Source organism: Triticum urartu, chromosome 6A, assembly GCF_056163025.1.
Source record: "Triticum urartu cultivar PI428250 chromosome 6A, HENAU_Tu73, whole genome shotgun sequence".
Lineage (NCBI taxonomy): Eukaryota > Viridiplantae > Streptophyta > Magnoliopsida > Poales > Poaceae > Triticum > Triticum urartu.
Window position 1 is genome coordinate 170,065,066 of NC_141878.1, and position 27,273 is coordinate 170,092,338.

The 27,273-nt window shown below is 43.4% G+C and overlaps 1 protein-coding gene across 1 annotated transcript; it reads right to left on the reverse strand.

Moving 5' to 3' along the window:
- Window positions 1-1,312: 1,312 nt before the first annotated feature.
- On the reverse strand, window positions 1,313-2,293 carry LOC147964609 (uncharacterized). The gene has a single exon (XM_087530058.1). The coding sequence runs from the start codon at window positions 2,291-2,293 to the stop codon at window positions 1,313-1,315; it is 981 nt and encodes a 326-aa protein (XP_087386184.1).
- Window positions 2,294-27,273: the final 24,980 nt, after the last annotated feature.

Here is a 27,273-nt window from a genome sequence, read left to right on the forward strand (position 1 = left end):
CGAGGTGTTACTGAGTTTCTGTGTCATTACCAATCCACACACGCCCTTTGTATCTAAGTATTCCTTCCTGCATGGTGAAGTCAGGCTCACTCTTGGGATCCAAGGCCAACTTGGTCAGACGCTGTCGTGTCGCTGCATCCTGCTGGTAACTGTTCTTGACTGCTTCGAGCCAAACTAGCTTGCACATAGAAATAGCAGCAAGCTCTGCTTGATTAGGGTGCGCTCGCCGCGAGAGTGCGTCTGCGGCGCGGTTGGTCAGGCCAGCTTTGTACTGGATAGTGTATTGCAATCCAATCAATTTTGTAAATGCTCGCTGCTGGATGGGCGTGTTGAGTCTCTGGTCTGTCAAATGGAGAAGGCTTTTCTGATTCGTGCGAACGACGAACTCAGCATGTTGCAGGTATGGGCGCCAATGGTCGATGGCTAGTAGCAGTGCCAGACATTCTTTTTCATATGCTGAAAGGCCAAGGTTCCTGGGAGCTAATGCTTTGCTTAGATAAGCCACCGGATGGTTGTCTTGCATCAGCACCGTTCCTATTCCTGTTGCACATGCGTCTGTTTCCACCACAAACTGGCGACGAAAGTCAGGGAGTGCTAGCACTTGGGCTGCACTCAAGGCCTTTTTCAGGGCTAAGAAGGCTGCGTCTGTCGTAGCTGTCCATACAAATACTGTGTTCTTCTTCAACAAATTGGTGAGCGGTTTGCTGATCACCCCAAAGAAGCAGACAAACTTTCTGTAATAGCCAGCGAGGCCCAAGAACCCCCTCAATTCCTTGGTATTGGTTGGCACTGGCCACTCCTGTACGGCCTGCACTTTCTTGTTGTCGGTGGCCACTCCTTGTTCACTGATGATGTGACCCAAATAGCTGATTTTCGGTTGCCCAAAGGTGCACTTGGCTCGTTTGGCTTTCAGACCATATTGGTTCAGCAGCTGCAGTACTTGGGTGAGCAACTGCTTGTGTGTGTCCAGATCTTCCGAATGGATCAGGATATCGTCCATAAACACCAAGACTCCTTTTCGGTTAACTGGACGCAAGACCACATGCACCACTCCTTGGAATGTAGCTGGCGCATATGCCAATCCATACGGCATCACTCGGAATTGGTAGTGGCCCATGTGGGTTTTAAAGGCCGTTTTGTGCTCGTCTTCTTGTCGCAGCCTGATTTGATGGTATCCCGCTCGAAGATCTAACTTGGAAAACCAGCATGATCCTACTATCTCGTCCAATAACTCGTCAATAACTGGCATGGGGTAGGTAGTCTTCAGTGTGATAGCATTGAGGTGACTGAAGTCAATGCAAAATCGCCATGTTTAGTCTTTTTTCTTGACCAAGAGCACCGGGGATGAGAACGGACTGTTACTTGGTACAATCAGCCCCAATCTTAGCATTTCCTTCACCTGGGCTTCTATCTCATCCTTTTGTTCGGGTGTATACCGATACGGTCGGATGTTGATGGGGTTGGCCCCAGGTATCAACGGAATGGAGTGGTCCCAACTTCTATGCTCTGGAAGTTCAGTTGGTTCAGCAAACACTTCAGGGAAAGCATCTACAATTTGTTGTAGTTCTGCTGGTATTGGGTCGTCTCCTTCTCTTTGCTCAGCTGAGTACAACACCACAATATGTGCAATGGAGTTGTTGCTCTCCAAGCCTAACAGCTGAGCCATGTCGACCTGTTGCACTTGCGACGTTTTTGCTTGTAATCCTTGCAGCACCACTTGACGTCCTTCGTGGTTAAACTGGAGTGTCTTGGATGCCCAATCCACTAACATTGGCCCACATTGCTCTAGCCAATCCATTGCCACGACCATGTCGTAACATCCCAAAGAGAGCACCCTGACACCTGTGACAAATTGTTGGCCTTGAGTCTTCCAGGAGCATCTAGGAATTATACCCGAGCACTGCAGAATTCCTCCATTTGTGATTTTGACTGCTATAGATGGTATGGGCTGAATTTTGTCTTTCATGCGCGTAGCCACTGCTTCACTGATGAAACTATGGGAGCTCCCAGAATCCACCAGGATAAGCACCTCAACCCCATCGAGCATCCCAAGCAACTGGACTATACGTGGTGTTGTTTCTCCTATGGTGGCCATTTTGGAGATGCACATCACCTGCACTTCATCCGAGTTTGTTTGGTGCCCCTGTCTGTCCTGTTCTTCAGCTTGCAGCAGCTCCCACAGCTCTTCGACCACGTGAAGTTGGACCGTGGCCGCGCACTGGTGGCCTTGCCCCCAGCGCTCTCCGCACTTGAAGCAGAGCCCTCGGGCATGCCTGTAGTTGCGTAGCACCATGACTCTGTCTTCGCCTCGGCCTTGATCGTGGCGACGATCTGGGGCCAGCGCCGCATCCAGGGCACGACGATCTTCGGCCGCTCCTTGGGGTGCCGGTAGTGTCGCTCGTGGAGGAGGAGCGCCAGCCGCTAGTAACGGGCGTACTGGAGCGCGAGGCACACCTTGTTCGTGGCGTTGATGATCTCGTCGTGGCATGCTTGCCAATAGTTCCTCCTACAACGAAGCAAGAGAAAAGGCAGAGTCCAAATCTTGGGGGCGGTGTAAAGCTACACCGGCTTTGATTTCAATTTTTAAGCCATCTATGAATTGCGTGGTAAAAAACAATGGATTAAAGGCGGCATTATGTGCTAGCAAATGATGCATAATTTCCTCAAATTGTTCAATGTACTCTGCGACTGACCCAGCCTACGTAAGGGAGTTGAACTGGCGCAATTGGGCTTGGTATTGCTCGTGACCAAATTTTGCCCCCATGGCTGAACATAACTCTTCCCATGTGAAAGATGCATGCTGGGCTTCATAAATCTGTAGCCATCGTGCAGCATTGCCCAAAAAGTGCAAAGTAGCTACTCGCACCCACATCTGTTTCTCAATGCCATACACATCAAAATACTTTTCACATCGAGCCTTCCAGAATTGCGGGTTATCCCCGTCGAATGGCGGAAATTCCAGCCATGGAAGGGACCAATTGTGATGCGGCGAGTGCGGTGAGTACTGCCCATGCTCCCTAGTGAGATCTATTGATGCAGGTGCGGGAATCTCAAGAGAAGGCATGAGTGACACACCCTTGACCGGAGGAAGCGCCAGGCTGGTGACCACCCCGTGAGCCGATCCCGCGGAATCGATGATATTGCCGTGGCCCTCTGGCCTGTGATGCGTCCCACCCGGCGCCATGTGTGCCGCTGGGGAGCGCGCCACTGGATCCGCTGCTGGATTCCCTTCTTGGCCGACCAGATCTGCCAGCGCGGGATGCAGCGCGATACGCCCCACCTGCATACGCAGTTCATCGAGCTGGTGCTGGAGATTCATCACCGCTGGTCACCACAGCTCGAGGGAGGTCTGGATCACCTCCAAACGGGCGTCGTTGGCTGCGCGACCCTCGTTGACGGACTTGACGAGTGCGGCGATCTGCTCCTCCATCGCCGCCGTCTTCCGCGCCTGCTTGGTGATGTAGCACGGATGGGGGTAGGCCGTCTCCAGATCATCTGACCTCTGATACCACTTGTTATGGACCTCGATCTAGGATTGCAGGTAGTAGAGGAGGAAGGGAGGAAGGGGGATCTGGTTAGGAGAAGAACGAAGAGCAGCTTCGTTTCGGGTTCATTATTACAATAATCTCGATGCCTTCCTCTTTCCCTCTCGCCTCTACTTAACCCCTCACGGCCGCAGGCCACACACACACACCGCTCGCCTGGATGCTGGGTCCCTCTGGCCAGTTGTTACGCGTCTTCCTTGGCCGCCAAGGCTTCGCCTTCTCGCCCACGGTCTGTCTTGTCTTCACTGGCTGATGGGGCCCTCTGGCCAGCCGTGACAGGATGTTACAAACCTACCCCCCTTAAGATGAATCTCGCCCTCGAGATTCGGGTTGGCTAGAAAATAGGTGTGGGTGATCTTTCCGTAGATCATCCTCTCGTTCCCAGGTGGCTTCATCCTCGGTATGGTGGCTCCACTGAACTTTGCAGAACTTGATAACCTTGCTGCATGTAACTCGGCTGGCAAACTCAAGAATGCTGACAGGTTTCTCCTCGTAGGTTAAATCACTATCCAACTAAATTGCTTCCAGGGGCACTGCATCTCTCAGAGGAATATCGGCCATCTCTGCATGGCACTTCTTCAACTGGGAAATGTGAAACACATCATGAACTCCTGACAATCCTTCGGGTAACTCCAACTTGTAGGTAACTTCTCCCATACGTTCCAAAACTCGGTATGGTCCTACGAATCTCGGGGCTAACTTTCACTTAACTCCAAAATGTTTAACTCCTCGGAGAGGTGACACACAAAGATATGCTCTATCTCCGATTTCATAGACTACCTCCTTGCGTTTTGAATCTGCGTAACTTTTGTTCCTGGACTGAGCTACCTTTAGTCTGTCGCGAATCAACTTAACCTTCTCTTCAGATTCTTTGATCAAATCTGATCCAAACAACTAACATTCTCCAACTTCATCCCACATCAACGGTGTACTGCACCTCCTTCCATACAAGGCTTCGAAAGGGGCCATCTTCAGACTACCTTGATAACTGTTGTTGTATGAGAACTCAGCATAAGGCAAATTATCATCCCAACTAGATCCATAATCTAGCACCCAAGCTCTCAACATGTCCTCCAAAATCTGATTGACTCTCTTTGTTTGTTCATCTGTCTGTGGATGAAAGGCTCAACTGAACTCTAGCCTGGTACCCAAAGTCTGGTGCAGCTAATTCCAAAACTTTGAGGTAAACTGAGTCCCTCTATCCGATACGATGGTCCTCGGAACTCCATGCAGACATACAATCCTGGTCATATATATCTTGGCCAACTTCGCACTCGTATCGGTGGTCTTCACTGGGATAAACTGAGCCACTTTGGTGAAACGATCCACTACTACCCAAATAGAATCATATCCCAATCGGGTCCTAGGTAATCCGGTGATAAAATCCATGCCAAGCTTGTCCCACTTCCATTTGGGTATCGGCATAGGCTGTAGTAATCCTGCTGGCTTCGGATGTTCTGCCTTCAATCTTTGACATACATCACATACTGCTACATACTCGGGAATATCCTTCTTCATACCATTCCACCAGAAATGCTCCTTCGAATCCCAATACATCTTGGTGTTTTCGGGGTGTATCGAGTATGGCGAGTCATGGGACTCCTGAAGTACTAACTTCCTGATTTCTATATTATTGGGTACATATACTCGGTCCTCAAACCATAAAGTGTCGTGCTCATCCTCACGAAAACCTTTGGCTTTTCCTTCATCCATCTTATCCTTTATCTCAGCAATCTCCTTATCATCCTTTTGATCTTCTCGAATCTTTCCCAATAATGTTGACTGAACCTCCATTGCTGTGACAAAACGTCGTGGAACTATCTCCAAACGAAGCTCCTTGAGATCGTCAACTAACTCCTGTGGTAAACCTCAGCTTATGAGGGTATTGGCATAACTCTTCCGACTCAAAGGGTCTGCTATGACATTGGCCTTGACTGGATGGTAGTGTAGCTTCATATCATAATCCTTTATAAGCTCCAACCATCTCCTTTGTCAGAGATTCAGCTCCTTCTATCTAAAAATGTACTTCAAACTTTTGTGATCCATGTATACATCACAACGGTTTCCAATAAGAAAGTGTCTCCAGGTCTTAAGTGCATGAACTACAGCTACTAACTCCAAATCATGCGTGGCATAATTCAATTCATCCGGTCGAAGCTGACGTGAGGCATATGAAACAACTCTTCTGTCTTGCATAAGTACACCTCCAAATAAAATCGAGAAGCATTGCAATACACTTGTAAATCTTTGTGTATATCTAGCAAAATCAGCACTGGGGCTGTAACCAAACATTTCATTAACTCCTGAAAACTTTCTTCACATTCATCTGTCAATTTGAACTTAGTGTCCTTCTTCAACAACTCCGTCATGGGCTTCGCAATCTTGCAAAAATTCTCAATGAATCTCCGGTAATATCTCGTGAGTCCAAGAAAACTGCGGATCTCCCCTACTGAGGTGGGTGGTAGCCAATCAGTGACTGGCTGCACTTTGGTAGGGTCTACTGCTATACCTTCTCCTGATATAACATGTCCAAGAAATCCAACTTCTTTCAACCAAAACTCACATTTGCTAAACTTGGCATAAAGCTGATGTTTCCTGAGTTTCTCGAGAACTAAACGCAAATGCTCCTTGTGTTCCTCTTCATCCTTCGAGTATACCAAAATATCATCAATGAACACCACAACAAACTTATCCAAGAACTCCATAAACACCGTGTTCATCATGCTCATGAAATAAGCAGGGGCATTGGTCAATCCAAATGACATAACCGTGTACTCATATAGCCTGTACCTTGTGGTGAAAGCTGTCTTGGGTATATCCTTTTCTCAGATCTTCAGCTGGTGGTATCCTGATCACAAGTCAATCTTGGATAATACTTTAGCTCATTGCAGCTGGTCAAACAGATCGTTGATCATCGGTAGTGGGTATTTGTTTTTGATCGTCACTTTATTCAACACACGATAATCAACAACCATTCTTAAAGATCCATCCTTCTTCTCAATTAAGAGCACTGGGGCTCCCCACGGTGACGAGCTCCGTTGAATGTAACCTTTCTCCAATAACTCCTTAATCTGCTTCTTAATCTCCTCTAGATCATTTGCAGGCATCCGGTATGGTCTCTTCGATATTGGTCCGGTGCCTAGGAACAACTCTATCGAAAACTCAATGTCTCGATCCAGCTGCATGCCTGGTAGTTCCTTTGTAAATACATCTGGGTAATCCTTCACTACCGGCACTTCTTCCTGAACAACTCTTGAGAGGGAATTTACTTGCGTTCTCCTTGGCGCATGCATGGATACATACTTAATCCTTTTTCCCTCCAGGGTGGTGAGCAGAATTGACTTACTAGCACAGTCAATGCCCCCCCATACTTCGATAGCCAATCCATGCCTAGTATTATATCCTATCCTTGTGACTCCAAAATTACTAGGTCAGAGGGGAAAACATGGCTACGAATTGTTAAGGGTAACCGATCACACCATCGGCTGGCCATATACTCTGCTCCTGGCGAGCTTACTAGCATGGGTGTCCTAAGAGCTAAGGTGGGTAACTTAAACTTGTCCACGAATCCCCTTGATATGTATGAATGCGATGCACGAGTATGAAAAGGTTCTGGCTGCTGCTTTCTCCATTTCCATTCCCATTCTTGAGGACGTTGTGGATATCTGAACATCCTCCATTGTGAGTATGGACTCCATGGTTATGGGTATAACCTCCGGAGTTATGGGTAAAGCGAGGCTTCTACTGAGCTCCAGAATTGTACTTCCCCTACCCATACTTCCGTTTGCGGCTCTCTACCTGCTGTTGTTTGTGTTCAATCATCAGGGCCCGGTCTACCAACTCCTGTTAGTTAGTAAATGTTGCCACCATCAACTGCATACTCATCTCATCAGTCAGCCCTTCCATAAACTTCTCCTACTTCGCGGCATCTGTGGCCACATCATCTGGGGCATAACGGGCTAACTTGCTAAACTCATCCACGTACTACCCCACAGTACGGTTTCCCTGGCGTAAGTTGCGAAACTCACGCTTCTTCATATTCATTGCTCCTATAGAGACATGGGCTGTGCGGAATGCTTGCTGAAACTGATCCCATGTGACATTAGCTATGGGAAAAGTGGTTGTGTAATTCTCCCACCATGAGGCTGCGGGTCCATCCAATTGGTGTGCGGCAAAGCGCACCTTCTCCGCATCTGTGCAACATGCAGTGGTTAGCTCCCTTCCAATCCTACGTAGCCAGTCATCAGCAACAATCGGCTCGGTGCTACTGGAAAACACCAGCGGATTCAGCCTCAGAAATCGAGCTAGGTTGTCCACTGGAGGTTGGTGGTGGTGGGTTGTTGTTATTGTTGTTGTTGTTGCCTTGGTTCTCGACTAGTAGATGCATGAAGGCATTCTGCTATTGGATCAATTGGGTGAGCTCCGGTGGAAAGGCAAATCCGGGGTCACGTCTCGGAGGCATTTGATGGGTTTAGAGGGGATAGATTAGAATAGAAATGAGGACTAAAGAGAAAGCACTACCCATATGCACATGAGACAAACACAATCATACACACCACTCAATTCAAACAAGGGCATACAATCGATCTAGCTACCGTTACAAAATACTCGGACTAATACTATATACATGGGGGTAATTCTACTGATTATATGGTGGTCTTCTAGAAATTTTGATCGGTGGAAGATTCCATGATATCCGCTCCAGCTTCGTCTTCGTAATCATCATCACTACTGTCAGGGTCGGAGTCGGTGTCGTCGATGATGATGTAGTCCTCGGGGTGGTCATCATCTCCTCCTAGCGCGGGGTCTCCCTTGAATACTCCTAGCTTCCTCGTCAAGTCGTCATTCTTTTCTACTAGTATCGCGATTTCCTCCTCATATCCATCACATGTAGACTTGAGTTCCTCTTCAAGCTCCATGTTACTAGTCATGAACTTCTTCAAATCTATCATGATTGCGCACATTTGCTTCTCCTAGCGACGAATGTGTTGGTTCAACTCCTGGATGAAGGCTGCAATGGATCTGTCCCTCCTGGTGCTGATCATCTCCCATTGCTCATCTCGGCGCCCACATATCTGGTAGATGGTGTCTTTAAGATCCTTGTGATAAACTTCGCCAATGTGTTCCATGGCGATGTGAGCTGCCATGCTATTTCCTAGACTCCAGGTTGGTGCATCAAAGGAAAACTCTATGGGCTCAATAACTGGCGTGAATGTCCTTCCTGGAACTTGAACTCGAATCATCCAATGCTCCCCTTCCGGTAAAGTGGAGGTGTAGGTCCCGGTGAAGCTTGGTATTCCAATGTTCAGGTACCTAGTGACTTCCTTCAAGTGTCGTCCAAAAGGTGTTTTTTCATCCGATTGAGCAAACTTGTTCCTTGAGTCCAGCATCTATAGAGTGGAAATGGAGAGGAGTCAGAAATTAGTAGAGAAGAGTGACCTATGGCTCATCTTAGTGGTCGCGTCCTACAATCAGCGTGTGCTCTGATACCATCTTGTAGCGACCCGACCCGAATGGATCAAGTCTCTGTGCATAAGTGTCATCCCTAGATCGGTAACGCTGACACACACAGTACTTCGAAGGATTTATAACAGAGTTTCAATCACACACTTATTACATCGAAAGTCTCAAGAGAGAACTTAATACAATAATATGGCTTAAGGCCATCTAAATACGATAACAACAGAGGGCTTGGAAGATAAAGTGAGTCCATCAACTCCAACGACATAGCTGAGTGCACAACAGCGACCTAGCGCACCTTACTCTTCGTCTGAAAAGTCTGCAACATAATACGTTGCAGCCCAAAAACAGGTCAGCACATGGAATATGCTGGCAATATAACACTATATAGCAAAAGAATAGTTAACAATTATAACTATATGCATGTTTGGCTGATGGAGGCTCTACGGTTAATAAGTTTTTGCGAAAATCCAATTTTTCCCTACAACAAAGGAATAAATTTTGTTTAACTATCATGGTAGGTGATAAACATTGAGAAGGTTCCTGCAACTCAATCCCAATTAAGCAGTATTAATAACCCATCAAGTTAATTTAGAGTGATGAGATCAACATGATAATCCAGGAACCAGATACTCAAGATGTCCATAACCGGGGACATGGCTAACCATGATAAGTTTGGACACTCTGTAGAGGTTTGCGCACTTTTCCCCACAAGACTCGAGCTCCTCCGTTGGATTTCTCGCACTACATGGTGTTTGAGAAATGGATGACCGAGACACAGTCTTTCAGAAGCATTAACTCTTTACTCTGGGTGGACAGTACCACCTACATCCCCTATATCTGCTAGCCTACCACTGAAAGAGGTCACATAACATACTCAACTATGCCAGAGCCCATAATGGCTTGTGTCTGCACACAGAAGTTTCTAGCATGAATAATCTTATGATCCCTTTGAGCCTGGGTGGCGAATCGTAGGATGACCACACAGGTACTCCGGGATATCCTAGGACAACACTGGATTCTCCAGGTGCCCGCAACCAATACACCCTGATGTGTATTTAGGTAGCCACCTTAGGTCAGCCCTTAATTAACAATCTCACATCTATCATGGATACAGTCAAACTCAAACCATGTCTACGAGCATAGCATAGCAGTATAAGCATAACGTAGAACTAACTCCTAGGGTTTGAGAATAGAAGGAAATAGGTCCTACCTCATCATCTACTTCCCAGTACCCACATGTTAAGAGATCCTACTCATGCAATGTTGGAGGGTTGTAACTAATGCATAAAAACTGGGTATAAAGGAATATGATCAAAGTGTTACTTGCCTTACTAGCAATCTACAAACCCTAGAGACTCATAGTAGCATGCTTCGCACTCTGGAAACTCTATCGCAAACAAATAGTAGCATACATAAGCAATCAAGAAATGATGCAAGGGTAAAACTCATATATGAAAGTCCAAACTAGAAGGTCAACTGAAGAGCTTCGAAATACAAAAATAATAAACCGAATCGGAGCTACGAAACTAAAACTACGATCAAAAGAACTTCGAATTCAAATCTGCTTGAAACCAAATTTTAAACTGTCAAAATTATGTTCAAGTTGATTAACTGGAAAGAGGGCTTTGAGACAAATATTTTGTCGTTGGTTTCACTAGATTTGGACGAACGGTTGAAAAGTTGCTAGGGTTTGAAGATCAGGGGCTAATCTGCGATAAAAGTAATCACGGATAGGTCCCTGGCGAAAAATAAAACAGAAAAAGAAAAATCTATCAGACGAACGTCCGTTAACAGAGGCAAACGAACGAATTCGTTCGTTATTAGATCTAAACGAATGGACGTTTGTAAATTAGATCTGAACCGAGAAAAAAAACGAAAACCTGAACAAAACCGGCGAAACCGAGAAAAACCATACCGATCTACTCTTAATAAAACCGGATCTAGGTTTACCGGAAAACCGGAAAAAAATGACGGCGGCGCGACGATTCTGGTGAACTCCAGCGAACGGGCGGTGGCGGCGCGGCGGCGGCGGCTCTGGGCTGGGGTGGCTTGGGGCTGGGGCGGCTGGGGCCTCGCCTTATAAAGGGGCTGGGTGGGACGTGTCCGGCTCGGGCACGACCTAGAGTCGTTTCACGTTTTTTTAAATTAATTCCGCCGAAGTAAAAAATTTCCTAAAATAGTATTAAAAATTTTCTAAAAATGCCAAAAACAATTTTCACCATCTAAATAAAATATTTAGAGCAAAGTGAACATTTTTGAAAAATGCATATTTTTCTAATTCAAATAAAATAGCAGAAAAATCCACATTTTTTCTCCAATATTTTCCTTTATTTTGGAGAAGTCCTTTTATCTCCTCTCTTTTTATTTATATTGAAAATATTTTGGAGAGAAAAATATTAAAACCAAAAGTGATCCTCTTTTCAAATTTGAGAAAAAAAATCAAATATGAAGATAGTGAAATCCCCAACTCTCTCCGTGGGTCCATGAGTTGCTTAGGATTTCTAGGATCGCAAACGAGATGCATATGATGACCTATGTATAACATTCCAAATTGATAATTTATGATGTTACATTCATAAAAGAACCAACACAAGAAGTATCGAGCATGGTTTGATCATTACGAGAAAGTCGAGCATAAAAGTTCTGGATAATAATTTCTCTTGAGAGCTCATGATTGGGGCATGAATATACATTGACTTGAGCTTCCCCCAAGCTAGAGCGATACTTTCTCCTTCACGAGGCCAAAAATTATATATATATATAATTCCGATCATGATGAACTAGATGCATAGGATAAAAAATTTGATGGAACTCCAATTTCAAACGATTCCAATTCCAAGATCCAATATCATCGCATAAACTATATCATGCCAGTTCTTTTCCCTTCAAATATAAAGGGAAAGCCTTTTTAATAACTTCATCTAAGGGTAAACCTGCAAGCTTGAACAATCCAAAAATTTGTTCTACATATATCAAGTGCATATCAAGATGTTTGGTTCCATCTCCTGCATAAGAATTAGCTAGCAGTTGTGCTATCGTACCCGAAGGAAATTCATACTAAATATTTTCAGTACGTGCAGTAGGTTGAGGGGTAGCTAATTATTGTTCCAGTCAAGGTGAAAATACCCCGAACAATCCCCTCAAAGGATTGTTTTCCATAGTAACAAGTGACAATAAATTTCAGCACACTATATAAATGTTTCCTTACCAAATTCCACTTACCAAAGGCTCTTCACTCCGTGGCAATGGCGCATGAAAATATCCTTGATGACCCACGAGTATAGGGGATCAATTGTAGCTCTTTCTGATAAGTAAGAGTGTCGAACCCGACGAGGAGCAGAAGGAAATGACAAGTGGTTTTCAACAAGGTATTGTCTACAAGTGCTGAAATTGTAAGTAGCAGAGTAGTTTGATAGCTAGATAATTTGTAACGAGCAAGTAGCGATAGTCGCAATAAAACTGCGGCAAGTTAGCCCAATCCTTTTGAGGCAAAGGACATGCCAAAATGGTCTCTTATGATAAGCAAAGCGTTCTTGAGGGTACACAGGATTTTCATCTAGTCGATTTCATCATGTTGGTTTAATTCGTGTTCGGTATTTTGATAATTTGATATGTGGGTGGACTGGTGCTTAGGTGCTGCTCTTACTTGAACAAACCTCCTACTTATGATTAACCCTCCCCCAATAATCCTCAACTATGATAAAAGTATTAAGAATAAATTCTAACCATAGCATTAAACCTTTGGATCCAATCGGTCACTTACGGAATAGCACATAAACTGGGGTTTAAGCTTCTGTCACTCTCGCAGCCCATCATCTAATTGCTACTCCACAATGCATTCCCTTAGGCCCAAATATGGTGAAGTGTCATGTAGTCGACGTTCACATGACACCACTAAGGGAATCACAACATACATACTATCAAAATATCAAACACATATCAAGTTCACATGATTACTTGCAACATGATTTCTCCCGTGACCTCAAGAACAAAAGTAACTACTCACAAATAATAATCATGCTCAAGATCATAGGGGTATTAAATAGCATATTGGATCTGAACATATAATCTTCCACCAAATAAACCATATAGTAATCAACTACAAGATGTAATCAACACTACTAGTCACCCACAAGCACCAATCTGTAGTTCCGGTAACAAGATTGAACACAAGAGTTGAACTAGGGTTTGAGATGAGATGGTGCGGTTGAAGATGTTGATGGATATTACCCTCCCCAAGATGGGAGACTTGTTGGTGATGATGATGACGATGATTTCCTCCTCCGGGAGGAAAGTTCCCCTAGCGGAATCGCTCCGCCGGAGGGCAAAAGTGCTCCTGCCCTAGTTCCGCCTCGAGAAGGCGGTGCTCCGTCCTGAATGTCCTCTCCTTATTTTTTCTAGGTCAAAATGACCTATATACTAGAAGATGTGCACCGAAGGTGGGCCTGGGTGAGCACAACCCACGAGGGCACGCCTGGGCTCCCTGGCGCGTCCAAGTGGGTTGTGCCCACCTGGTGGGCCCCCTATGGTAGTTATTTGCTCCAATATTCATCATATATTTGTTAAAAAATCTCCCTGAAGTGTCAGCTTGTTTGGAGTTGTGTAGAATAGGTGGCCTGACGTAGCTTTTCCAGGTCCAGATTTCCAGCTGCCGAAATTCTCCCTCTTTGTGTATACCTTGCATATTATGAGAGAAAAGGCATTAGAATTACTCCAAAAAGCATTATTATGGATAAAAACATCATAAATAATAGTAAGAAAACATGATGCAAAATGGACGTATCACTTTATCACAGGGAGTCGAGGAAGTGATCTCTGGGGCATGTTACAACATACTTACTAATATTATAATGTCCCACTCTTATATCTTCTGATGCTGCAAGGTGCTTGAAGATGCTAGTCTTCAATAGGCTAGGCTTTCCCCTTCCCTTCTAGCACTATGCAGTTTAGTCCACAGATACATCCCATTTCCTTTGATATAGATGCATACTTAGTTTAGATCTGATGTAAGTCTTGCGAGTACTTTGGATGAGTACTCATGGTTGCTTTGCTACCTCTTTTCCCCCATACCCGATTGTTGCGACCAGATGATGGATCCCAGGAGCCAGACGACACCACTGACCAGTACTACTACCCCAAGGGGGCCTACAACTACGGGACGACTGTTGACGACCAGGAGTAGTTAGGAGGCTCCCAGGCAGGAGGTGATACGTCTCCAACGTATCTATAATTTTTGATTGCTCCATGCTATATTATCTACTGTTTTGGGCAATATTGGGCTTTATTATCCACTTTTATATTATTTTTGGGACTAACCTATTAACCGGAGGCCCAGCCCAGATTTGCTGTTTTATGTCTATTTCAGTGTTTCGAAGAAAAGGAATATCAGACGGAGTCGAAACGGAACGAAATCAACTAGAGAAGTTATTTTTTGAAGGAAACACACTTGATGGACTTGGACCCCACGTCAGAAGATACGGGAGCTGCCCACGAGGGTGGGGGCGCGCCCACCCACCTAGGGCGCGCCCCCTGCCTCGTGGGGCCCCCGTGGCTCCCCTGATGTGCTTCTTCTGCCTATATAACTCCATATACCCTAAAACTTCAAGAACGAAGATTAGATCGGGAGTTCTGCCGCCGCAAGCCTCTGTAGCCACCAAAAGTCAATCGGGACCCTGTTCCGGCACCCTGCCGGAGGGGGGATCCCTCACCGGTGGCCATCTTCATCATCCCGGCGCTCTCCATGACAAGGAGGGAGTAGTTCACCCTCGGGGCTGAGGGTATGTACCAGTAGCTATGTGTTTGATCTCTCTCTCTCTCTCTCGTGTTCTTGATTTGGCACGATCTTGATGTATCGCGAGCTTTGCTATTATAGTTCGATCCTATGTTTCTCCTCCCCCTCTTCTCTCTTGTAATTAATTGAGTTTTCCCCTTGAAGTAATCTTATCAGATTGAGTCTTTAAAGATTTGAAAACACTTGATGTATGTCTTGTCGTGGATATCTGTGGTGACAATGGGATATCACGTGATTCACTTGATGAATGTTTTGGTGATCAACTTGCGGGTTCCGCCCATGAACCTATGCATAGGGGTTGGCACACGTTTTCATCGTGATTCTCCGGTATAAACTTTTGGGCACTCTTTGAGGTTCTATGTGTTGGTCGAATAGATGAATATGATATTGTGTGATGCATATCGTATAATCATACCCACGGATACTTGAGGTGACATTGGAGTATCTAGGTGACATTAGGGTTTTGGTTGATGTGTGTCTTAAGGTGTTATTCTAGTACGAACTCTAGGGCTGTTTGTGACACTTATAGGAATAGCCCAACGGATTGATTGGAAAGAATAACTTTGAGGTGGTTTCATACCCTACCATAATCTCTTCGTTCGTTCTCCGCTATTAGTGACTTTGGAGTGGCTCTTTGTTGCATGTTGAGGGATAATTATGTGATCCAATTATATTAGTATTGTTGAGGGAACTTACACTAGCGATAGTATGAACCCTAGGCCTTGTTTCCTAGCATTGCAATACCGTTTACGCTCACTTTTATCACTTGCTACCTTGCTGTTTTTATTATTCCAAATTACAAATACCTTTATCTACTATCCATATACCACTTGTTTCACCATCTCTTCGCCGAACTAGTGCACCTATACAATTTACCATTGTATTGGGTGTGTTGGGGACACCAGAGACTCTTTGTTATTTGGTTGCGGGGTTGCTTGAGAGAGACCATCTTCATCCTATGCCTCCTACGGATTGATAAACCTTAGGTCATCCACTTGAGGGAAATTTTGCTACTGTCCTACAAACCTCTGCACTTGGAGGCCCAACAATGTCTACAAGAAGAAGGTTGTGTAGTAGACATCAGGAGGCTTGCCTTTTCAATCGTTGTTGCTTTTGTGCTAGCCTCCTTAAGACAGACTTGTTTAACTTATGTCTGTACTCAGATATTGTTGCTTCCGCTAAGTCGTTTGTATTCGAGGTTATGTATTCAAGCCCTCGAGGCCCCTAGCTTGTAATATAAAGCTTGTTTTATTTTAATTTGTGTCTAGAGTTGTGTTGTGATATCTTCCCGTGAGTCCCTCATCTTGATCGTACACATTTACGTGTATGATTAGTGTACGATTGAATCGGGGGAGTCACAAGTTGGTATCAGAGCCGACTGCCTGTAGGAATCCCCCTTTCCAACTCCTTGGCTGCAGTTGGTTCTGGTCATTGAAAAACTTTTACTAACATGGCTGTGCGGCTTACGGGCCCACATCGCCATCAGGTGGTATTAAGATCTTTTATTCCTCGCCTTTACTCTGGGACTCTAATCTCTCTTCTATTTGGGTTAAATGATTTTGCTAACTCTAACTTTAGGTTCTCGTAACTACTTCCCTCGGATAGCCCCTCATTCTAGATAATCGTCTGCTTCATCAGAAGATTTTGAAGATACTATTCGATGCCTTCCCAAGACCCTTGTGCCCTTCGCCGTTGCAATTCCCTACCACCGATAAATCCCCATGGATAGCTACATACATTTGCCGTCTATACCTTCATTTCCAATTTCTCTTGTTATTACAAGATACCCTGAAATAATTTCCAATATTCCGAGAATCTATTGTGTCCGCTGCCATGCAGCTCCTTTTCTACATGAATACATGTACGGGTAATCCCTTACACTTAATTGGGATTCGCTCATCCCCAGTTGTTCATGTGTTTCACAAAAGCCTTCGAAATACTATTCAATATTTCAAAAATCTTCAGCAGCCTATTGCTCTTGAAATTCTTGCTTGCTTGCGTTATGGTTAATCCCATAAGTCTAGTAATCTTGTTGGCATCCTTTGTCACTATCATTTTGAGTCCTTGATTCTATATGTTGAGGATGCTCGCAATCCTCAGTCGAATCCTAGAATTCATCCTTCCAGCTCAGACGTCATTTTGAACATGAACTGGTTCTCGACCAATCAAATTTCCACTAGTTGCACCTCTAGGTCTATTCAACTTACTCGAATTTGATCAGAGCATTTGATTATGATACATCGATTTTGAAATCATAATTTCGTTTTATTTAAGCATCGAATTATTCAGACGTTTCTATAATCACATGCCTTTGCATTCTTTCTTCTTCTGGTTTAGCAATGGTACTCACATCGGATTCTTTGCGGTCTGCCAGACCCATCGCACGATTATTATTCGACAGTGTCCTTCATATTCAATAACCTTGTGAGCCTTTCCTTGGATACATAATGCCTTTGGTAAATTGCATCCTCTCCTTTTGTCAACCATGCTCTACTTTCAAGCTTGTGTTAATTACTCCTGAAGCTTGTGGTATATGTTCCTAAGATGCCCCGATGGGTTAAACCTATGCCTTCCTTAATCTGTGTGAACCCAAAAGTTTTTCACGGGTCATACTTGTAACAACCTGAGACTGACGCTCCACACGCCTTCTATGTTATTACATTGCTACCATGTGTTTTATTAGTTTGTTGCATTCATCATGGCATCATGCGCATTGGATCATCATGTTTTCATAAACTTGCATCCGCTCGTAGTTGCCGCTTCTTCCATGTCTCTATTGACCTCCTCCCAGATCAATTGGGCCGCTCTCTTCTCTCATGTCTTCTTCATGGCCTTTTGTCAGGCACCTTGTCTTTGTCAACCTCTCTCAGACCCCCTCGCATGTGTGTCTGAAAAATTTACCCGGACCCAACCCAGGCACTCGTGACCAATGGGTCCGGATCATCCCCAAACATCCCTAAAATATCTTCATTTTATTCATTGGACTCCCTAGCCTATTTTTTTCTGTTCGAACGATTATGATCGGAGGGGCTAGATAGCCCCTAACCAAAAACCCACATGCTATATATAACAGTCTAAACCCTAGCCCCTACTTGTCCAATCCACCCATTCCCATCCTGCCGCCGCCAAACAACCACCTTTGTCTTGTTTCCTCAGGTTCCCTCCTAATCCATTCCACCAACCAGATCTCCGACCACCGCCCATGATTTTTGCCGCTGCTCATCACCCAAGCCAACCAGAGATCTTCTCGGAGCCCCACAGCCGCACGAGCGCCCGAGGGCCTCGCTCCTGAGCCGAGCACCATATTAGAGGAGGAGCGCTCCGAGCCACCCTATCCCCACAGCCCAAGGAGATTAAGTGAGTGCCTGAGCGCGCCCGTCCTCACAGCCCGGCGCTATGATCAGCCCCGTCGTGCCACCTTCATCGCCCACCTCCTCGACTACCTCGCGTCGCCGCCCTCGCGACCCGCCACCTCGCCGGCTAGCAGATGTGCACAATGCCGCCCCTTCCTTTCCGTCTACCTCTACCTTCCTCATTCTCTCAACTTCCTCTCTCTGCTTGTCAACAGGAGCTCCGTCATGGCCTCCCAAGGCCTTCTCCTGCCTCGATCTGTCAAGCCTGCCGCCGGGAACGACCTCCACCCCCCAGGGCCCCGGCGACCTCATCATCCTGGCCTCCTCCGCCGCGCCAGTGAGAGCGATGCTGGAGCACCGCAGGTCGCCGTGCCTCTGCCCAACCTTCTCCTCCTCTCGTTCCTTCCTGTCTGTCTCTCCCTCTAATTTCTCTCTGTCTTGCCCAGGGAGCTGCCACGGTTCGGATCGGCATGGATGCACACCAGAACCGTTGCCATCTTCTTCCGAGAGCCTCCTCCGCGCCAAGTCCCAGCTGCACCAGGCCGCCATGGTGTCCTCTGCTTCCCCTGCAACGAGCAATAGTAGCTCGCTCGTCGTCCCGTTGACCGCGCCCCCTCCACCTCCTCGTTCGACTAAGCAAAGCCCAGCCGCGCCACATCCGCCAGCCCAAGCCAGTCTGCTGCACTAACTGGTCCAGGCCCAATGTGAGCATCTGCCCAGCCCCTTTACTGTGCACTATTGGCCAAGCCAGTTTCGGCCCATAGTAATTTTTTTTCTGCTGCTGCGAATTTGTCCAATTATCTAGAAACTGCATATTATAGATTGGTCCCTCCTGTTCCTGCATAACATGTCTCACAAACCGTGCATCGGATTAAAATGTTTTAAACATGTAATGCTTAGAATTTCATCTAGTTTCATAATATGCTGCTTTCATCCATGTTAAAAATGTTTAACTTGTTGTTTGCTTTAATTTGCATAAATAACATGCTAAAATGATTTATTTCATAACTAAATAACCGTAGCTCTGAATTAAATAAACCATATATGTAAATTGTCTAGAAAAATGCATAGATTAACTTGGTAGACTTTATTTTCCTGTTTACAAATAATAAAATATGGTTTAGGGCAGAACAGTACCAAATTCGAAATATTCATATGGGGATTTTCCGGAATTGTTGTTTGTTGTTCCGGCCTCATTTAAACTTTCCTAGAAAGGTAGTTTTATTATGCTTCACCTCTTTCTATGTTTAACAACATTTAATATTGCTGTGTGCCTAAACGAGAGCGATCTAAATAACTCGAATGTGGTGTTTTGTCAATATGCAACCACTTAACTTGTTGTATTGTTTGTTGCACTTTGCCATGCCATGAATCATTAAACCGGACATGCATCATACTTGATTGTGCATCATGCCATGTTTATGTGATGGTTGTTTACCATGTTGTTTGCTTCTTTCCGGTCTCAATAGTTCTTGTTTCGTTGCGATCGTGAGGATTCGTTTGATGATACGTCTCCAATGTATCTACTTTTCCAAACACTTTTGCCCTTGTTTTGGACTCTAACTTGCATGATTTGAATGGAACTAACCCGGACTTATGTTGTTTTCAGCAGAACTGCCATAGTGTTATTTTTGTGCAGAAATAAAAGTTCTCAGAATGACCTGAAAATCCACGAAGACATGTTTGGGAATTAATGAAAAATACTGGCGAAAGAATTAGCATCAGGGGGCCCACACCCTGTCCAGGAGGGTGCAGGGCGCGCCCCCTGCCTTGTGGGCCCCCTAGGACTCCACCGACCACATCGTAGGCTTGTTGGACTATGATGTGTTGGATGAGATTTACCATGTAATCGAGTTAGTTTTGTTAGGGTTTGATCCCTAGTATCCATTATGTTCTAAGATTGATGTTGCTATGACTTTGCTATGCTTAATGCTTGTCACTAGGGCCCGAGTGCCATGATTTAAGATCTGAACCATCTTTTTCATGAATATGTGTGAGTTCTTGATCCTATCTTGCAAGTCAATAGTAACCTACTATGTGTTATGATCCAGCAACCCCGAAGTGACAAAAATCGGGACCACTCCCGGTGATGACCGTAGTTTGAGGAGTTCATGTATTCACTAAGTGTTAATGCTTTGGTCCGGTACTCTATTAAAAGGAGGCCTTAATATCCCTTAGTTTCCAATAGGACCCCGCTGCCACGAGAGGGTAGAACAAAAGATGTCATGCAAGTTCTTTTCCATAAGCATGTATGACTATGTTCGGAATACATGCCTAGATTACATTGATGAATTGGAGCTAGTTCTGTGTCACCCTATGGTATAACTATTGCATGAGGAATCGCATCCGACATAATTATCCATCATTGATCCATTGCCTATGTGCTTTTTCACATATTGATCTTTGCTTAGTTACTTTTCTGTTGCCACTGTTACGATTGCTACAAAACTACTAATGTTACTTTTGCCACTGTTACCGTTACTTCCATACTACTTTGCTACTAAATACTTTTCTACATATATTAAGTCTTTCAGGTGTGGTTGAATTGACAACTCAACTGCTAATACTTACGAATATTCTTTGGCTCCCCTTGTGTCGAATCAATAAATTTGGGTTGAATACTCTACCCTCGAAAATTATTGCGATCCCCTATACTTGTGGGTTATCATGACTATTTTCTGGCGCCATTGTCACGGAGCATAGCTCTATTCTTTGAGTCACTTGGAATTTATATCTGTTGATCACTATGAGGAACTTGAAAGATGAAAGAACCAAGATTTTTCCCTCAACTACTAGGGGAGGTAAGGAACTTCCATCTAGCTCTGCACTTGACTCACCTTCTGTTATGTGTAAATTTGCGATACCTACACCTGTTATTGATTCTGATATATTGCATGTTGTTGATGATGCCACTTCGGCTATGCATGATGCTTATGATGAAATTACTTCTTTGCTTGCTAATACCATGCCATTAGGTGAATTTATTGATGAACAACTTTCTAGGGTTAGAGAAAATGAAATTATTGAAACAGATGATATTGATCAAAGTGATGATGAAGATTCTTCGCCTAGATATGAACTGCCTGATGTGCCTGAAGGCTATGTTATGGATGAAGAAGCTGCTAGAGACCTTTTTGCCTGCAAAGATAGATATGATCTTAAGAAACTGTTAGCTAATCTGAAAGAAAAGTTTTCGAATGCTAGAATGAAATATGACCCTACTTTTTCTACTTCACCTATCTGTAATTCTGGTAAGGATTATGATTTCTCTGCTGATTCTGAGTTAATTACTTTGCTTGAATCTGATCCTTTTTATGGCTATTAATCTGAAACTATTGTGGCACATCTTACTAAATTGAATGATATAGCCACCCTATTCACTCATGAGGAACAAATTCGTTACTACTATATCCTTAAGTTATTTCCGTTCTCATTAAAGGGTGATGCTAAAACATGGTTTACTTATCTTGCTCCTGGTTGTGTGTGTAGTCCCCAGGATATGATTTATTACTTCTCTGCTAAATATTTCCCCGCTCATAAGAAACAAGCTGCCTTAAGGGAAATATACAATTTTGTGCAAATTGAAGAAGAGAGTCTCCCACAAGCTTGGGGGAGGCTACTCCGATTACTTAATGCTTTGCCTGATCATCCTCTCAAGAAAAATTAAATACTTGATATCTTTTATAATGGACTAACCGATGCTTCAAGAGACCACCTGGATAGTTGTGCTGGTTGTGTTTTTAGGAAAAGAACTATTGAGCAAGCTAAATTGCTATTGAATAATATATTGAGTAATGATAATGATTGGACACTTCCTGAACCAACTCCTAAGCCAACTCCGAAGAAAAGGGGTATTCTATTTCTCAGTCCTCAAAATATGCAAGAGGCAAAGAAATCGATGAAAGAAAAGGGTATTAAAGCTGAAGATGTTAAGAATTTACCACCTATTGAAGAAATAAATGGTCTTAATAACATAACAAAGGTATTAAAGGTAAATTCTCTCTATAGTTTTTATGAAGGTGATATTCCTTGTAATAAGTCTACTAGCCAATGCTTGGATGAGTTTGATAATTTTATTGTTAAAAAGGAAAACTTCAATGCTTATGTTGGTAGACAATTGAAACGAAGTGCTTATATGGTTGAACACTTGAGTGATTATATGTCTAGAGTTAAAGGTGACCTTAAACTTATTAGTAAACATGCTTCTATGTTTACCACTCAGGTAGAACAAGTGCTTAAAGCACAAGATGATTTGCTTAATGCATTAAATAATAAGAAAAATTATAATGCTGTTGGAGTTATGACTAGAGCGGGTAAAATGACTCAGGAACCTTTTTATCCTGAGGGCCACCCTAAGAGAGTTGAGCAAGATTCTCAGATAACTAATTTTGATGCACCTAATCCTTCTAAGAAGAAGAAAAAGAAAAATGATAGGACTTTGCATGCTTCTAGTGAACCTGTTGTTGACGCACCTGAGAATACCAATGATATTTCTAATTCTTATGCTGAAACACAATCAGGTAATGAACATGAACCTACTGATAATGATGATGTTCATGTTGATGCTCAACCTAGGAAAAACAATGATGTAGAGATTGAACCTGTTGTTGATCTTGATAACCCACAATCAAAGAGCCAACATTATGATAAGAGAGACTTCGTTGCTAGGAAGCACGGTAAATAAAGAGAACCATGGGTTTAGAAACCCATGCCTTTTCCTCCTAAACCATCCAAGAAAAAGGATGATGAGGATTTTGAGCGCTTTGAAATGATTAGACCTTTCTTTTTGCGTATGCGTTTGACTGATATGCATAAAATGAAACCTTATGCTATATGAAAGATATTGTTACAAATAAAATAAAGATACCGGAAGCTGAAATTTCCACCATGCTTGCCAATTATACTTTTAAAGGTGGACTACCAAAGAAACTAGGAGATCCCAGAGTACCAACTATACTATGCTCCATTAAAAGAAACTATGTTAAAACCGCTTTATTTGATCATGGAGCCAGTGTTAGTGTTATGCCTCTCTCTTTATATCGTAGACTTGATTTGAATAAGTTGACACCTACTAAAATATCTTCGCAAATGGTCGATAAATCAACTGCTATACCTATCAGTATCTATGAGGATGTGCCTGTTGTGGTTGCAAACGTTACTGTTTTAACGGACTTTGTTATTCTTGATATTCTCGAGGACGATAGTATGTTGATTATCCTTGGTAGACCCTTTTTCAATACTTCAGGGGCTGTTATTGATTGCAACAAAGGAAATGTCACTTTTCATGTTAATGGTAATGAACATATGGTACACTTTCCGAGGAAACAACCTCAAGTCCACAGTATCAATTCTATTGGGAAAATTTCAATGATTACTATTGGAGGTTTTGAATTCTCTCTTCCTACCGTCAAGAAGAAATATGATATTCTTATTGTTGGGGACATGCATATCCCCGTTGAGGTAACCTAGTTTTATTTGAAAATTCTCCAGTTTCATGTTATTCGGAAAGAGTTTGTTAACAAGACTTGATCAACCTTGTTAGTGGATTCCTTTTGATGAGCACGAGATGGATGAAGTTAGGAAGCACAACTCTCTGTACCCTCCTTTTACTTTCTGTTATTTAGATTAAATAAAGAAAAAAAATAATATTTTCTTGTCTGTTTTCTGAATTATCCTTGCAATAAAAATACCCTGAAAATAAAAGTTCTCCAGATGTCTTGAAAGTGAAATATGTTTTTTTGTAGAATATTTAAGAATTTCTAGCACTTAGAAGACACTAGGGGGCCCACCATTTTCCATGAGGGCACAGGGCGCGCCCACCCCCTGGGCGCGCCCCCATGCCTCGTCAGCCCCACGTGGACCCCCTCCACTTACTCCAGCACCGACTCACTTCGTCTTCCTCCAGAAAAAAATCCTCTCATAGCTCAAACCCGTGTTCTAGCTCATCTTGCTAGCATTTTTGATCTCTTTTCTCAAAGCTCTATTCACAAAACAATTTTGGGGGATTGTTCTTCGGTATGTGACTCCTCCCATGTTCCAATTAGTTTTTGTCTAGTGATTTATTTATTACAAAATTTTTCTGCTAAGGTGACCCTTTTCTTGAGCTTGCATGTCAAATTTATATGGTCCAAAGTAGGTTTAATGCATGATATAGCCTCTAGGCACCTATGGGAGTAGTTGTTATCAATCTCGTTGAGTTTGATTCACTTTTATTTTGAGTCACTAAAAAATTTCAGAAATTTTTCAGAGAAAGGAAATGATGAATAGATTGTTGAGGGGCTCTTCGAGCCGAAGCTCGAAGGACAAGTAGAATGAGGAGAATAAAAAGCCCAAATACAATCTTCCTCGCACTGTGGAGGTTTGGCCATGCGAATGGCCTTGTGATGCGTTCTTGAGAGCCGCTGGAATTTACGACAACTTTTATTATTTGGCTGAGAATGCAGGCCTCACCGACTTCCTCCACGATAAGCGCAAACATTATCTCCTACGCACTAATATTTTCGTGCAAAATTTTTATTTCCATGCTAAGAAATCACCACCTTCAGTGGAGTTTCACTTATATGATGAGGTATAGGAGATGTCACTCCATGATTTTTGTCGGGTCTGCAAGACACCCTTTGTGGGCAGCTTCGAGGAACCTCATCGTAGTGATGTGGATGGATTTATTGATAGAATTGCTATAGGGGAAATGAGGAATGTTTCTGATGTAAGAATTACTAGTATACATTTTCCTATTCTACGTTACTTTGCGATATTTGCTAGTAGATGCTTAATTGGTCGCGGGAACAGTGGAAATCTTAGTGCTCCTGATCTTGTCATTTTGCGCCATGCTTTGTTTCGTGATACAACTTTCAGCTTAGGCGCTATTGTTACTAAACGATTAGGTCTGAACTGTACAAAGAGCCCCATCTTCGAAGGCATATTTGCTTCACGCCTTCGTAAACAATTTGAGATACCTATTAGGCATTATGAGGAAGAGGAAAAGTTGCTGCCCCCTATTTTTCTAGATTATAAGAGTATCGTAGCACATGTATTTATTGTTAAAAATAAGAAGAAGATGCTTAAGTATAATTTTATATTTGATAAAACTCATTGTGAGACTATTACCTTGCCTGCACCCTCTTTGTTTAACATACTTTCAGGCATGTACCTCATCTTACCCGAGGCCATTTATGCATACTGGAGGCAGCCACAAGTCCCAGAGCTTGAGCCTGAGCCACCACCTGACCCTTATCGACAGTTTGTTTATCAGTGGGATCCGGAGGAGATCGCCAACCAGTGGCACCCTGAGGACCCTCCTCAGTACACCAAAGAGAGTAGCTTCATTTTGTGGGCACCGGAGAGAGTAGCTTCGATCCGTGGGCATAGACCAAGCTTTGGGGACTACATATTTCTCACCGACATTACATTCATGTTCACACACTCATTCTAGTTGTCGATGCTCGTACTTTTTGTACCATCCCTAATTTTCAATTTGGAATGTTATACAATAGATCATCATTTCATATTGTATTTTATTGCATTTGGTTGATCCTAGAAATTTCACGCAACTCATATTTGAGTTTTCACAAATTTTGAAAATAGGATCATTTGATTTTATTTATTTTATCTTCAATTATTTCTGCTATAAAAATTATGAGAGTGGGAATAAAATGACTTTCCCAAAACATAGAAATATTGGGGATTTGATAAAAAAATCAAATAAGATTTTATTTTGGTTTATTTGCTATTTTATTTGAATTTAGGAAAAAATGCACGTTTTCAAAAACTCCTTTTAGGGCCAACAAAATTTTCATCCTGTTCTAAATATTTTATTTAGACGGTGAAATTTTTTTTTGCCATTTTTAGAATTTTATTTATTTTTCTCGAATTTTTTTTAGTCGCAGCGAAATGGTTTAAAAAAAAAGAGAGAGAGACCCCGCGCCCGACTGGGCCAAGGGCCGAGCCGAGCAGGCCGGCCCAGCCAGCCGCGGCCGCCTCTCGCCGGGTCGGGACAGGAGTCCCGACCAGCATCGCCGTCGCCCGAGTCCGGGGAGGACCCGCCTCCCGAGGCCGACGCCTCCCCCAAGTCGCCTCTTCCCCCCTAGTTTTCGTTTTTTTTTTGAAAACCCTAGTTTTCGTTTTTTTAAATAGATTGGTTTTTCTCCGATTTATTTATTTAGTGAGCGTTCACTTGTCCGTTCATTTTAATGAACACGTTCATCATTTTTCTTTTTCTCGGATTAAATCCGTGATTTTTCTGATCGCGATTTCTGATGCGATGTTCGTTTTAGTTTAACTTTTCGCTCGTTTGTCGGAATCAGGCGATTCAAGTGCCTGGAGTTTCGTCTCGAAACCCTCTTTTGGTTGAACCAACTCAAACAAGTTTTTGCCTCAGTAAAAATTGCCCTAGTTTCAGATTAGTAAACGGAGCTTATTTCTTTTGTCGTTTGTCTTTCGTTGCTTCGTTCGATTTGATTCTTTTTGCCAACCGGAGTTCTTTAGTTGAATTTTCTGGTTAGATCTCTTATTTGAGTTTTACCTGTGCATTAGTTGAGTACTTATTGTATGCTTGTTTGTTTGTGATAGAGTACCCGGAGTGTGCCGCTTGCTACTTCGAATCGCTAGGTTTCACGGATCATCAGCAAGGCAAGTAACACTTTGATCATACTTCCTATTACCCAGTTTTACTGCATTAGATCAACCCTCACTCATTGCATTGTTTAGGATCAAATTAAATTGTGGGTTTGGGAAGTAGATGAGGTAGTACCTATTACCTATTATTATCAAACCTTTGGGAGTTACTTCTACGTTTGCTTCTTATGCCATGCTATGCTAGTAGACGTGGATTGGGTGAGTGAAATCCATGACAGATGCGAGTTTGTTAAATTAATGGTTTATCCAAGGTGGCAACTTAAATACACATCTGGGTGGATTAAGGCACCTGGGTATTCCAGCGATTTCCTGTTTTTCTTTGGACCGCCATCCAGGCTCAAAGGGATCATGAGATTATTCATGCTAGAAACTTCCGTGTGTAGCCACAAGCTACTATGGGCTCTAGCATAGTTGACTAAGTCATGCGAACTCTTACAGTGGTAGACTAGCAGATGTAGGGGATGTACGTTGGTACGGTCTACCCATC

Excerpts from the sequence above, each read along its gene's own strand:
- LOC147964609 (XM_087530058.1), bottom strand. The coding sequence starts at position 2,293 with ATGGTGCTACGCAACTACAGGCATGCCCGAGGGCTCTGCTTCAAGTGC.